The sequence below is a fragment of the Balaenoptera borealis genome (assembly GCF_965194805.1).
Source record: "Balaenoptera borealis genome assembly, chromosome: 13".
NCBI classification, from domain to species: Eukaryota; Metazoa; Chordata; class Mammalia; order Artiodactyla; family Balaenopteridae; genus Balaenoptera; species Balaenoptera borealis.
The window spans coordinates 86,527,171-86,539,758 of record NC_138870.1 but is presented as its reverse complement, the minus strand read 5'-3'; the positions used below and the strand labels follow the sequence as shown (position 1 = coordinate 86,539,758).

The following is a 12,588-nucleotide window of genomic DNA, read 5'->3' as shown; positions in this document are numbered from 1 at the left end:
TACTACAGAAGGTGTACAAAGCAAATGACTGAGGCCCACCTCATTTATACCCCCACCAATGGGGAAAAAAATCTGACAGTGAATTCAAGATAAAATACCCTGGCTCTATAAAAATAGTAACAGTTAGTTCCAAGTAGAGTGATTGTGGGTGACATTTTTCCTTTCTATGCTTTTTTCTTTATGTTTTCCATAAATAAATATTTCACTCTTATAATAAATTCTTTTTTTTTTTTTTTCCGGCCACGCTGCAAGGCTTGCAGGATCTTAGTTCCGCAACCCCAGGGAATCCAACCTGGGCCCCAGCAGTGAAAGCGCCGAGTCCTAACCACTGGATCACTGGATTGCCAGGGAATTCCCTATAATAAATTCTTAACTTAAAAATAAGCAGATACTGCTATCTATCATGTGCATGGCTCTGTAATAGGTATAAGGGAATATAAAATGGAAACTGGCCTCTGATCTCAAAGAAATTACAAATAGGTTGGCAATACCACATGGTCACAATGTGCTAGGTATCAAATGAGGGATGAAAGCAAGGAGCTTTATATGGATTAAGAGAAGTGGCACTTTACAAGACACTTGGATTTGGGAGGGGCACCAGTTCCTCTAAAGCGGGGCACAATGTTTTAGGGGTTATTAAAACAAGAGGTTTGATTGAGAGTCTGGATGAGGAATGATTATGAGGTGGGAGATAGATGGGCCTCTGGGCCAGACAGCTGGTGGTTGTCCAGTGGAGTAAAATTGAAGCTTTGTTCTCACCCAGACACTCCAAGGACAAAGCTAGTGGCAGAAGCTGAGCTCTGCTAAAGTAAAGAGATAAGGTGCCCGCTCCCGAGGTCAAGGAAAACTTCCCTGTCTACACATGTGCAGGAAGGCTCCTTAGGTGTCAAAAAGGGAGGGGGCGCCACCCCATAATATTTGTGGACATGCACCCACAGGCCTCTGCGGTGGGATCCATCTTAGCAAAAAGTTGCACAGACATCTTGGGGAGGGTCCTAAGACCAGTCACGTGTGAAAAAAGAAACACCATAACTGGCCAAAGATAAACAAAGACCCGGGAGGACTGTCCTGTGTAAGTGATTTAAATCACCTCTTTACTGTGCTGCTCCTCATTAAGGGGGGACACCCACACACTTTCTTTCTGGGTGTGTATTTCTCCCTTGCTTCTGACTTAAATAGTTTCTCTGTGTGTTGTGTCTCTAATAATAAACTTTGCACCTGTTTTGCAGTTTTTGCCTCCTTGAAATATTTTTGCTTTCCAACGGGGTAAGAATCAGGGAACTTCGCTTCTAGCCAATAGCCCCTGGTAGACTGGCGGCTAGGTTCAGTCCCTGGACGGGGAAATAAGATCCTTCTTCAAGACGACTGTCCCTCCTAGAACAATTAGACTCTCCCTCCCAAATACCTTCCCCATGGTTTGCATAGCCAGGCAGCTACTCCTTCCCCTCTGATCCCTTCTTGAGAAACTGAATGAGACTCTACACCTAGGAGTGAGGTGCCTTGCTGAAACTATTACCTGAAAGGTCACATACTGAAGGGTGAGTGTTCTGTGTTTTCTTGGATTCTGTAATTGTCTTTTTAGCATCTATTCATCACAGGAACAGTTATATTAACTATATTTTCTTAATTTCTGTATCCCTGAAGCTCTGGCATTTGGGGACTTACAGACCCTGGGAAAGACTGCCTCTCCCAGGGCTAGCTAATTCCCCAAGATAGTCAAACAATTTACTTGGAAGCGTGTTTTTCATATGCAAACCAACCAATCCAGCCCATTACCCCCAACCACCTTCTTATCTAAACTCTCCTACATCAAGCCAATATTTCCACTGCCCTAAATCAACCCAGGGCCAGGTACAGACAACAGGGACAACTCTTATGCCCCAAAGCCCACTGGAATCATTCATACCAGCCAATTTTCACCTGTTTCTCCTGCCCTGACTTGCCTTTCCCAAAGAAATTCCAGTAAAGGATCTGGCCTAGGCTTTCCCCTGGTTCCTGCCTCTGTCTGCCTCCTAACCCAAATCTGGTGTTTCCCCTATGGCCTTGTGTGGCATGGTAGGTCCCCTTCTCTTGGGAAATGTAACACATTCTTTCAATGGCAATTACCTCTCTGTCATCACTCAGTCATCTCCATAAATTAAAGTCCCTGGGTACAACGCAGCAGAAGGACATTTCCCCACACCGCCTTAAAGAAAGCAGGCTTCCTTAGTCATTAGGTTATATGCTGTTTTATTGGGGACCCCCTAACTGTAAATATCTTCAGATCTCTTCTCTTGAGGTAGTCCACTTTTTAGGGAGGAATCCTGTCTACTGCCTAGAGGACATAAGCCTACAACCCAACTTTCAGAGTGAAGTTAGGAAAGGCACAATTAAAAGGAGGAGCCTGAAACAATGGATTCTTAACTAGGCTAGATTATAACTAGCCTAGAATGAATAACCAGGCTAGAATTCCTTTACTTAACCAAGTCCCAATAGATGATTTGTATCACTCCTGAGGGATGGGTGTAGCAGGGATAGGGGACATTTAAATTTATTTTCCCACTATTATGAACCAACACTATACCCCTCTAACTGTTCATCCTGAAGCAGAGCAAGAAAAAACCCATAGGAAGCCAATGATCATCATTCCCCACCCCCCTGCCCCCCAAGAACTGATTCATGATAAAATTAGTGATTTTCTAGTTATCTGCTATGAAAAGAAAGATAACTATTCAAAAATTCTTAAAACTTTTAAAATTTAATGGATATATGCAGGTGGCATTTAAAGTCTCTGCCCTTTGAAATCAGTATTCATTACAATTTACTTGTTTTGTCTCCAAAATTCACTATAGTAAGTGAAATCCAATGAGAGAGAGAGCCTGGAGGAAGGAGTATATATTTCAGAGGATTTCTGGCAGTTGACCAAGACTTCTAGCTATAGATTGTTTTTAACAGCCCTGGAATTTCAGTTGTGAGTGGCGCTGCTGTGAGAAGCTATGGATGACTGATGAACAGTAATCATCACGGATCCTAGGAGGCAGAGGACACTCCCACTTTTCTATTAACTAGAAATTACATCTTATAGCATTGCATTTGTCTTTTTTTTTTAAGAACCCAAACCACTTTGAAAAAACATTTTTGTCAATTTTCCGACTGAGGATAATGTTTCTGTAGTTCTTTAGATAGATACATATGCTCAATCTGATTCAGTCTGTATTCACCACAGGGACTAGCAGAGTATCTGGCACTTAATCGGTTAAAAAAAATATATATGTATATATATTTCTTTTGATTAACGAATGAATTAGCTGCGTATATAGCAGAAGAGACTAAGCAGGGATAACCTCAAACAGACGCGATGCTTTACTTTTTTGGGGGTGGGGTAGCAGGGGGAGAGGATTTTTAAGATTTTGCTGTGATTGCAGCCTTGCTGCACCGGACGCCCCTCGTTCGACGTCACAATCCGGAGCTAGAACTATCAATCCCAGACTGCCGTGCGAAGGGGCGGGCTCCCCGGGAGCCGCCGAGTGATTGGCGGGGGGAGGTGTTTCCTTCCGGCGGGAAGGTCCCGGGAGGCGGGGACTAGGGGAGGCTTTCGGATGCTGTTACCGGGTTGGGCGGGCCGGGGCGGGGAGGGGTTTGTGGGTGAGGCCTTGGTCCCCCGCCCGCTGAGGAGATGGATGAGGATGGGCTTCCTCTCATGGGGTCAGGCATAGACCTGACTAAGGTTTGTAAAAGAAGGAGTTGGACTTCGGCGACCTGGGAGGAGGATGGGGAAGGGACGCCGGGTTCCCAGAGAGACCTCCCCCTCCCCGCCCCGTGTCTCTTTTTGCTCAACCCTGGCCTGGGCCTGTCTTCCACCTCTCTCGGGAGGGAGAGTCCCACAGTCCACATTAAAAAGGGGTCCCTCCCGAGCTGTCTAAGGGGGGCGGGGGTAATTTGCCTCTCCCAGCCTTCGCTTCCCGGGTCACGAGTCCCTATCCTCAAGGGTGAAGCGCTGGCGACACGGGCCGGTTCCGACCTCTAACCCTACCTCTTTTATTCGGCCCTTGAGTTTTTCGTGTGTTTCTGTGTGTTTCCTTTACCTGCGAAAGTTCACACCTGTGAATCCAGAGCCCATTCTCAAACTTTGCAGCCTCTGTCACCTTCGGACACCCCACCCCTACAGTTTAGGAAAACAAGTTAATGACTCTTGGCAGTACTTTCAGTAACTCATCTCACACAGCAAAACGCCCCGTTATTATTAATATTCAGGGGATAGCACGGTGTACGTTCCTCCTGTATGGATCATGTTTATTTTTACGTGACACAGGTGCCAGCTATTCAACAGAAAAGAACGGTGGCATTTCTAAACCAGTTTGTGGTGCACACTGTACAGTTCCTCAACCGATTTTCTACAGTTTGTGAGGAGGTAGGTCCTGTGATACTCATTTAGTGAGTAGCCCAGATGTCACCTTGCACTTCTGAAGGTAACAAATGAGTGAAACAAGAATTACAGTCTATGTATTCATGTACCATAACCTCTTGTCAACCAGTTATTATGTTAACATACCTTAAATCCTCTTTGATTCTCTTACCATCATTTCTACAGCCCATCTCTGCTGAATTAATTTTCTACAAACTTTGTGAAATAGTTCAGGAAGGTTTATTGTGGTTAAAGAAAGCAAAAGGGATTCCAAGATTTCACAGTTAAAGACATTTTTTATTTTGAAATTGGTTATGTTTCTCTTACCCCAAAGATTACATTTTAAGTATACATTCAGTTTCAGTTTATATTAAAATTATTTTACATTGCTTGATCCAGAAGATGATGGGGAGGTAGCCTAGAAACATAACTTGGGCATCAAATATCATTATGGAAATTAAAAAAAATACTTTCTGCAAATGACTTGTGAAATAAGGATTAAGTAACCCAGTTACAGGTGAGGTACCAGATCCAGGGACTCCTGTCTTATAAAAAGCTAAACAAGAGAGTGGGGAGGAAAATGGGAAGCATGGGTTGAAATTGGGTTTAAGAAAGGAGAAAGAGGACAAGGAAATAGAACAACAGTCGTCTGAAACCAAAAGGTGTTGTTCTTTATCAGTCTTCTTTACCACTTGAGGATCATGTTAAACCTTAGGGCTCCATTTTGGTGTCGTGAACTTCCTGCGTGCTGAAGTTACTGTTTGCCATTTGACTGAGTATCCTCCACAATCAAGTCCTTGAATAGAGACTATTCATAGAGGGGTGGTTGCTGCCTAAAAAGTGTGGGAGTCAAGATTGTTGTCATTGGGGACATTCATGTGTACTAGGAACAGGATACATACACATACTTGAATACTAAAGAAGATCATTGACTGTGCTCTGTCCATAGACTAGAGAAAAGCCCCACACTGGTATGATAGTATATCTCTGTAGGCTTGCAAATTCTACTTTACAAAAGTTCAGTGACCATTTAAAGCTAAATACCCTTTCAAGGACGCTTTATACAGAAATTAAAATGATTTCACTCAGAAGTCAAGGCCTGCTGCAGGAAATACCCTGAGAATACCCAGAGACTTCCCAGTCCTAGCCAGTCTCCTACTTTTTTGTACAATGTATGATGTATCTCTATTCCAGATGCATTTTGACTGGCACAATAGGAATGTTCTCAAGAAGTTAAACTAGTGAATACCAATTTTTGTCAGTTTAATTATTGTTAACTGATGCTTGTTAAGCTATTATAAAAGTCCTGTGATTAATTTTTTAAAACGAAGCAAATAGGACTTCCCTCGTGGCACAGTGGTTAAGAATCCGCCTGCCAATGCAGGGGACGTGGTTTCAAGCCCTGGTCTGGGAAGATCCCACATGCCACGGAGCAGCTAAGCCCGTGCGCCACAACTACTGAGCCTGCGCTCTAGAGCCCGCGAGCCACAACTACTGAAGCCCACGCGCCTAGAGCCCATGCTCCACAACAAGAGAAGCCACCGCAACGAGAGGCCCGCGCACTGCAACGAAGAGTAGACCCCACTCGCCGCAACTAGAGAAAGCCCGCACGCAGCAACAAAGACCCAATGCAGCCAAAAGTGAATAAATAAAATAAATTTATAATAAAATAAAATAAAACAACACACCCCCCAAAAAAATAGGGAGAATGGGGGAAAATGAGATAATTCACAGTTGAGTCAAACAATATTCAGTTCATTCTGTCTTATAAATAATATGAGGTAGAGCCTTAGCGTATAGTTTTTGTTAGATATATTAATAAAAACTGCATGGAGACAGGAAAACTATTTTAACTTGTATAAGGTTGCAGCTGTTGTTTTTGTTTAGTTGTCAAAATCACTTCTGCCTTCTCATTAAGACAAAAGAAATTGAAATGTGATATGATGATTGATAGAGTAAGGGGCTCAAGTCAATATTTTTTATCTAACAAGCTCAGAGTCTAGGTGCTTGCTTCCCTGAGTTTTATCTTGGACTGCTGCCTCTATAAATGGCACAAAGAATTGACTGACTGAAAAGCAGTAAGCCAAGGATTTAGCCCTTCACTTTGTATACCACGGTAGGGTGGAGAAGTATCTGGAGAGAGACTATTCCAGGATTGTTAGCAGAGAAGGGCGAATACTCCATCCCCATACTTCTCATCTCCAGTTTAAAAAGTAAACAACAACAAAACAACCAACAAACACATCTGTGAAAGCAGCTTCATAGAGCTGCCCTGAGGTAGGGATAGCCCCGCACCTTTGTAGGGCCTAACAGTTTTCAGTGCCTGGGGAGTGAGTGTTATTTGCTGAAGACTAGATCAAATATAATAATTGTCTTTTGTTTATTGATTGCTTATGCATTATCAAAGCCTCGTGATTCACTCTTTCCCCCCTTCTATTCCTCTCTCCACTACCCCACAAAACAGTTGGCTGTTTTGACTATATCACTATTTCCTATTTCTTCCTTGAACTCTAGAAAAAATTTTGTTGATCAAAAATTCATGAAAGTTAAAGGTAGCTTATGCCTTTTTCTCCTTAATGGATGATAATCTAGGGTTAACTGTAACTCATTATTTAGAATTCATATTGTAGCAGTTTGGATGTTTATGTCAGTTGTAGACTTTTTATCAATACTTGGTGTGATGACAATAACAAATAATTATTGTGTGCTTATTCTGTGGTAGGCATTGTACTAAGTGCTTTACATGTATTTAATCATCACAGATGAGCTCTTTGAGAGAGGTCCAATTATCTCTTTTTTAGAAATACAGAAACTGAGATGTAGAGAGGCTTAAATCATTTGCTTAGTCGTTTATTCATTCACTCATCATGTATTTGAGTGCATAGTATTTATGGCTGCAGTAGCTGCTCTAACTTGCCCACAGTCCCACAGCTAGAAAGTAAAAGCTGGGATTCCAACTCTGATCTATTAACTGGTAAAAACAAAACTGTCTCATTCTTCTGTTCTGTTGCACCATCTGATCTGAGTATGATGCATATTTACATTATTTTCAAGGGAGAGACTGCAGTGTCTTCTTTAAAGCTATTTCAAAATTTAGTTTTTAGATTTGTATTCTCTTCTTTACTATGCCATGTCTATTTGATATAATGTCTTTGTGATATGATAAATTCCAAGGATATAATATAGGTATTCAAACACGAAGTGTCGTTTTCTCCTGAGTTAAGATCAATGTAGTTTTCCAAAATGGGTTGTTATTTGTTTATAGCACCTGTTAGACCTATGGTCCTTGTTTAGTTAAAGCCTTAAACAAGAACCAAAACAACTCTGTTTCCCTCAATAAAAAATGAACCTCAGTTATTACTTTTTGAACTGGAAGTGAACTGGAGGAAAAAGAAAACCTGGTAGGTTTTGGTTTGTTTTGGGTGGGTTTGGGTTTTTTTTTTTGAGGGGTGGGGGTTGATTTGGGGGTTTTTTGTTTGTTTGGTTTGGTTTTGGTTTTGGTTTTTTCACATAATCTGGTTTGAACCAAACCCAAACAGTAACTTCAGTCACAGCTAAACTCAAATGGGAATTAAATTTGAAACCGATTGCTAGGGCTCTTTCTTCATCACTAATACCGGTTTTAAAGTTCTCTGAGAAAGAGAAAAGTGAAGAACGTAGCTTTTTAAAAACTTTCTGGATACTGAGCCACTTTGTAACTCTTCTAATGACTAGAACCAAGGTAGGAGAAAAGTTAGAAGACAGAGAAAGGAAAGTAGTTGAATCAGACCCAAGTGGCAGAGTTACTTAGGGTCATCTCTTCTTCCCTCACAAGTCTCCAGTAAGCATTTCTATTCTGGCCCTTATCAGCAAAATCTTGTGGAAGTCCACTGGGACTGCAGATTTTTTAAATGGAGGATGACACAAGTTCTATGCATAGCACAGATAAGACTGAGCAGAAATTTAACCTTATTGTGAAGCTTAAAGTTAAAAGTACTCAGTATCAATAAACAGGGCAGTCAGGTGTGTTACTTTGACTCCGACTTGTAACATGTCTAGAATACTGGGGTTTTAGTCATTTTTTAAATATTCTAAAATGTTTCTTTTTTAAAAAATCTTTACGTACAGGCAAAAAGTGCTGAGAATTTTCATACGACCCAAAAAAAACTACATCCAGTTTTTAAGCCCACCATCAGACTTAACCTTCAACCAAATAATGTTTTGTTTAAAACCCTATTTTCTTTTTAATTAATTAATTTATTTATTTATGGCTGTGTTGGGTCTTCGTTTCTGTGCGAGGGCTTTCTCTAGTTGTAGCAAGCGGGGGCCACTCTTCATCACGGTGCGCGGGCCTCTCACTATCATGGCCTCTCTTGTTGCGGAGCACAGGCTCCAGACGTGCAGGCTCAGTAATTGTGGCTCACGGGTCTAGTTGCTCCGCGGCATGTGGGATCTTCCCAGACCAGGGCTCGAACCCGTGTCCCCTGCATTGGCAGGCAGATTCTCAACCACTGAGCCACCAGGGAAGCCCCAAACCCTATTTTCTGCTACAACTTTTCCAACTGCTTTTATAACTTTTACAACTGCTGGGTTTAAGTGTCTGATGAAGCTTAGTAAAACCGTGGATTGCTTCCCTCTCTGGTTTCCAGGACATATTCAACCGAAAGTGGTATACCAAGAGATCCATTAATTTAAAATACTGTTTCTTGGGGCTTCCCTGGTGGTGCAGTGGTTGAGAATCTGCCTGCCAATGCAGGGGACGCGGGTTCGAGCCCTGGTCTGGGAGGATCCCGCATGCTGCGGAGCAACTAGGCCCGTGAGCCACAATTTCTGAGCCTGCGAGTCTGGAACCTGTGCCCCGCAACAAGAGAGGCCGTGACAGTAAAAGGCCCGCGCACCACGATGAAGAGTGGCCCCCCGCTTGCCGCAGCTGGAGGAAGCCCTCGCACAGAAACAAAGACCCAAACCCAGCCCAAAAAAAATAAATTAATTAACTAATTTAAAAAAAATAAAAAATAAAATACTGTTTCTCATTTAAAGAACTGGATATGCAAATTGGATATTTTACAAACCTGAAATACCACAGTGGTTTTTTTTTTCATGTTTAACTGTTAACTCCATACTTCTTCCTTTGTCTTTTTTTTTCTCTTCAATAAAATGCACTGCCTTAGGAATAGGCGGTTGATGGATGCATCAAGAAGTTTTCAACTTATCTGACAAACTAGATACCTTGTATTTTCCCCTCTTGTCTCAAATCAAGGTGTTTCAGGTTTGCTTTAAATCCTTATAAAGAGGATGGATGGTTAAATGGATGGGAAAGATTGTTACCTTTCTATTTCCTCTCTGCTGAAATTTTCAGAGGTGGGGACAGTACTGTTATTGATCGTGTTACTTATAATATATCCGTGGTCATCTACACTTCAGAGTAGTAGTTCTCAACCAGGGGACATTTGGCAATGTCTAGAGATGTTTTTAGTTGTCACAACTGGGGAATTTTTGTGGCATTTAGTGGGTAGAGGTCAGAGATTCTGCTAAACATCCTGTAGTGTACAGGATAGCCCTTTACAACAAAGAATTATCCAGCCCAAAATGTCAGTAGAGCCAAGGTTGAGAAACCTACTTTATGGTGGTCTAGGGGTTTAGAAGGAAAATGCAGAAAACATAAACATCTTAGAAATGAGCTTCAGCAGCCCATAAATGAAGCCAGGTGTATTTTGTCAAGTGACAGTGGCTTTCTAAAAAGTACATATTTATGTGTGTTATAGCAATAATTACATGGGAACAGACTCAAAAACATTTATTATGCTGAATAATCTTTGAAAAGCAGAGGTTCTTACTTGTGCCATGGATCCTTTGGCAGTCTAGTGAAATGAAATTAATGTTTTTAAATGCATAAAATAAAATGTGTAGGATTACAAAAGATACCAATTACATACTTAAAAACTCAAAATCGTGATACAGTAATATATCCTTTGTTAAAGCATTAAGTTGTATAACAGGTAACATATTTAATATTTAGACTCTCAAAAACCAGCTCTAGAGAAGATAGATAATAGCTTTATGGTTAATTTAAAAAACATGATTTATCCACAGCAAAGATCTTCCCTAGCCAAGAGGAAAAGCCTTTTGTTGATCTGATTTTCAGAAAATCATTTACATAGTGGTTCTAAATTTGGGGTACATGAACTTGGATGGGGGAAAAAAATCATGTATATATATTTTTTTACCTTTAACTTAAATTTCACATTTTCTTTAAATTTGGTCAACAGAAATCACAGTAGTATTAGGACCTATGACTCTCACCAATAGAAAGCACAGATCTTTTTTTTATTAAATTACAGTTGTTTCAGATTTCTTTAGACTTCACAATTACCGTTGTTTCTAGATTAGATATCAAGAATATTCAGATAAATTATAACTAATTAAAATATATTGATGCTTAGATCAGTGTCTTTCATGTCTTGCATGAATAAATCATTCATATAATCTTGTTTTATTAAAAAACCAGGTCATTTCATTTTGGTGAGGTTTTGATAATAGTAGATGAAAGTAGGTAAAATGAGTGCCGAAGCAAAAGGTTGACATACCAGATGAATCTGCATCCAAAAAAAACTGGGAATTACTGCTCTGGAAAGTATAACTTTTTTTTCCCAAGCCTCTTTAATCTTCCTTATCAACAAGTAGTTTTCTGAATAAACATTTTCATCCTTATTCCTTTATTTTCTAAGACTAGTATTTCAATCCTTAGCCTATCTTGTGTGAACACTTGAGTATCCATTTAAAGACAATTTATGATCTAATCCTGAAAAAAATGTTAATATCTATCTTTTTAAATAATTCCAGATAAATAGCATCTATTTTAGGAAATTTGATCAGAAAAATTTGATTCCCAGTATTCAGCACAATAGCATCTTAGTTTTAGTGAGAAGCAGGTTGATCATTTATTAGCTTTGAATAACAAAAATTATATCTATGCAATACTCAGGAATTTTCCATCTTTTTAAAAAAATTAATTAAACTTTATTTTTTAGAGCAGTTTTAGGTTCACAGCAAAATTGAGCAGAAAGTATAGCGTTCCCATTTATTCCTCGACGCCCGCTCCCAACCCTTGTGCACAACCTTCCCCATTATCAACATGCCCCACCAGCATGGTACATTTATTACAATCAGTTTGTTACAGTCTGCATTGACACATCAACACCCGGAGTCTATGGCATCATGCTTTAAGAAGCTGAAATTCTTTCAAAAATATTTAGTATCTGGAGTTGGAGTGTTTGAGTTCAGATTATTTTACTTGTATAAAGACTCAGTTTTCTCATCTTTAAAAGAGAAATGCAAATCAAAACTACAATGAGGTATCACCTCACACTGGTCAGAATGGCCATCGTCAAAAAATCTACAAACAATAAATGCTGGAGAGGGTGTGGAGAAAAGGGAACCCTCCTGCACTGTTGGAGGGAATGTAAATTGATACAGCCACTGTGGAGAACAGTATGGAGGTTCCTTAAAAAACTAAAAATAGGACTACCATATGAGCCAGCAATCCCACTACTGGGCATATACCCTGAGAAAACCATAATTCAGAAAGTCACTTGTACCCCAATGTTCATTGCAGCACTATTTACAATAGCCAGGACATGGAAACAACCTAAATGTCCATCAACTGATGAATAGATAAAGGAGATGTGGTACATATATATAATGGAATATTACTCAGCCATAAAAACGAACGAAATTAGGTTGTTTTTAGAGATGTGGATGGACCTAGAGTCTGTCATACAGAGTGAGGTAAGTCAGAAAAACAAATATCGCATATTAACACATATATGTGGAATCTAGAAAAATGGTACAGATGAACCTAATTGCAGGGCAGGAATAGAGATGCAGATGTAGAGAACAGATATGTGGACACGGGTAGGGGGGAAGGGGAGGGTGGGATGAATTGAAAGATTAGTTTTGACAAAAATACACTACCATGTGTAAAATAGATAGCTAGTGAGAACCTGCTGTGTATCACAGGGAGCTCAGCTTGGTGCTCTGTGATGACCTAGACGGTGGGATGAGGGGGAAGGAGGGGATATATATACATATAGCTGCGTCACTTTATTGTAAAGCAATTATACTCCAATAAAAATAAATTAATTAATTAATTAAGTAAAAAATAAAATTGGCATCATAGGGACTTCCCTGGAGGTCCAGTGGTTAAGACTTTGCCTTCCAATGCA

At 40.3% G+C, this 12,588-nt stretch overlaps 1 protein-coding gene and 1 long non-coding RNA gene across 7 annotated transcripts in view; one reads left to right on the top strand and one right to left on the bottom strand.

The window, feature by feature from the left end:
- Window positions 1-9,124, bottom strand: part of LOC309608954 — a 1,139,914-nt gene extending 1,130,790 nt beyond the window's left edge. Inside the window, exon 1 of the long non-coding RNA XR_014233170.1 lies at window positions 9,064-9,124. This is a non-coding gene — a long non-coding RNA (uncharacterized lncRNA). The remainder of the gene's footprint in view (window positions 1-9,063) is intronic.
- The window catches only part of WASHC3 (WASH complex subunit 3), a 77,695-nt gene continuing 68,677 nt past the window's right edge, over window positions 3,571-12,588 (top strand). For all 6 annotated transcript variants that reach the window (XM_082349683.1, XM_082349680.1, XM_082349682.1 and 3 more), the window contains exons 1-2: window positions 3,571-3,706; window positions 4,292-4,390. In XM_082349683.1, coding sequence (XP_082205809.1) covers window positions 3,656-3,706; window positions 4,292-4,390 — 150 coding nt within the window. In that variant the 5' untranslated portion in view covers window positions 3,571-3,655. The remainder of the gene's footprint in view (window positions 3,707-4,291; window positions 4,391-12,588) is intronic.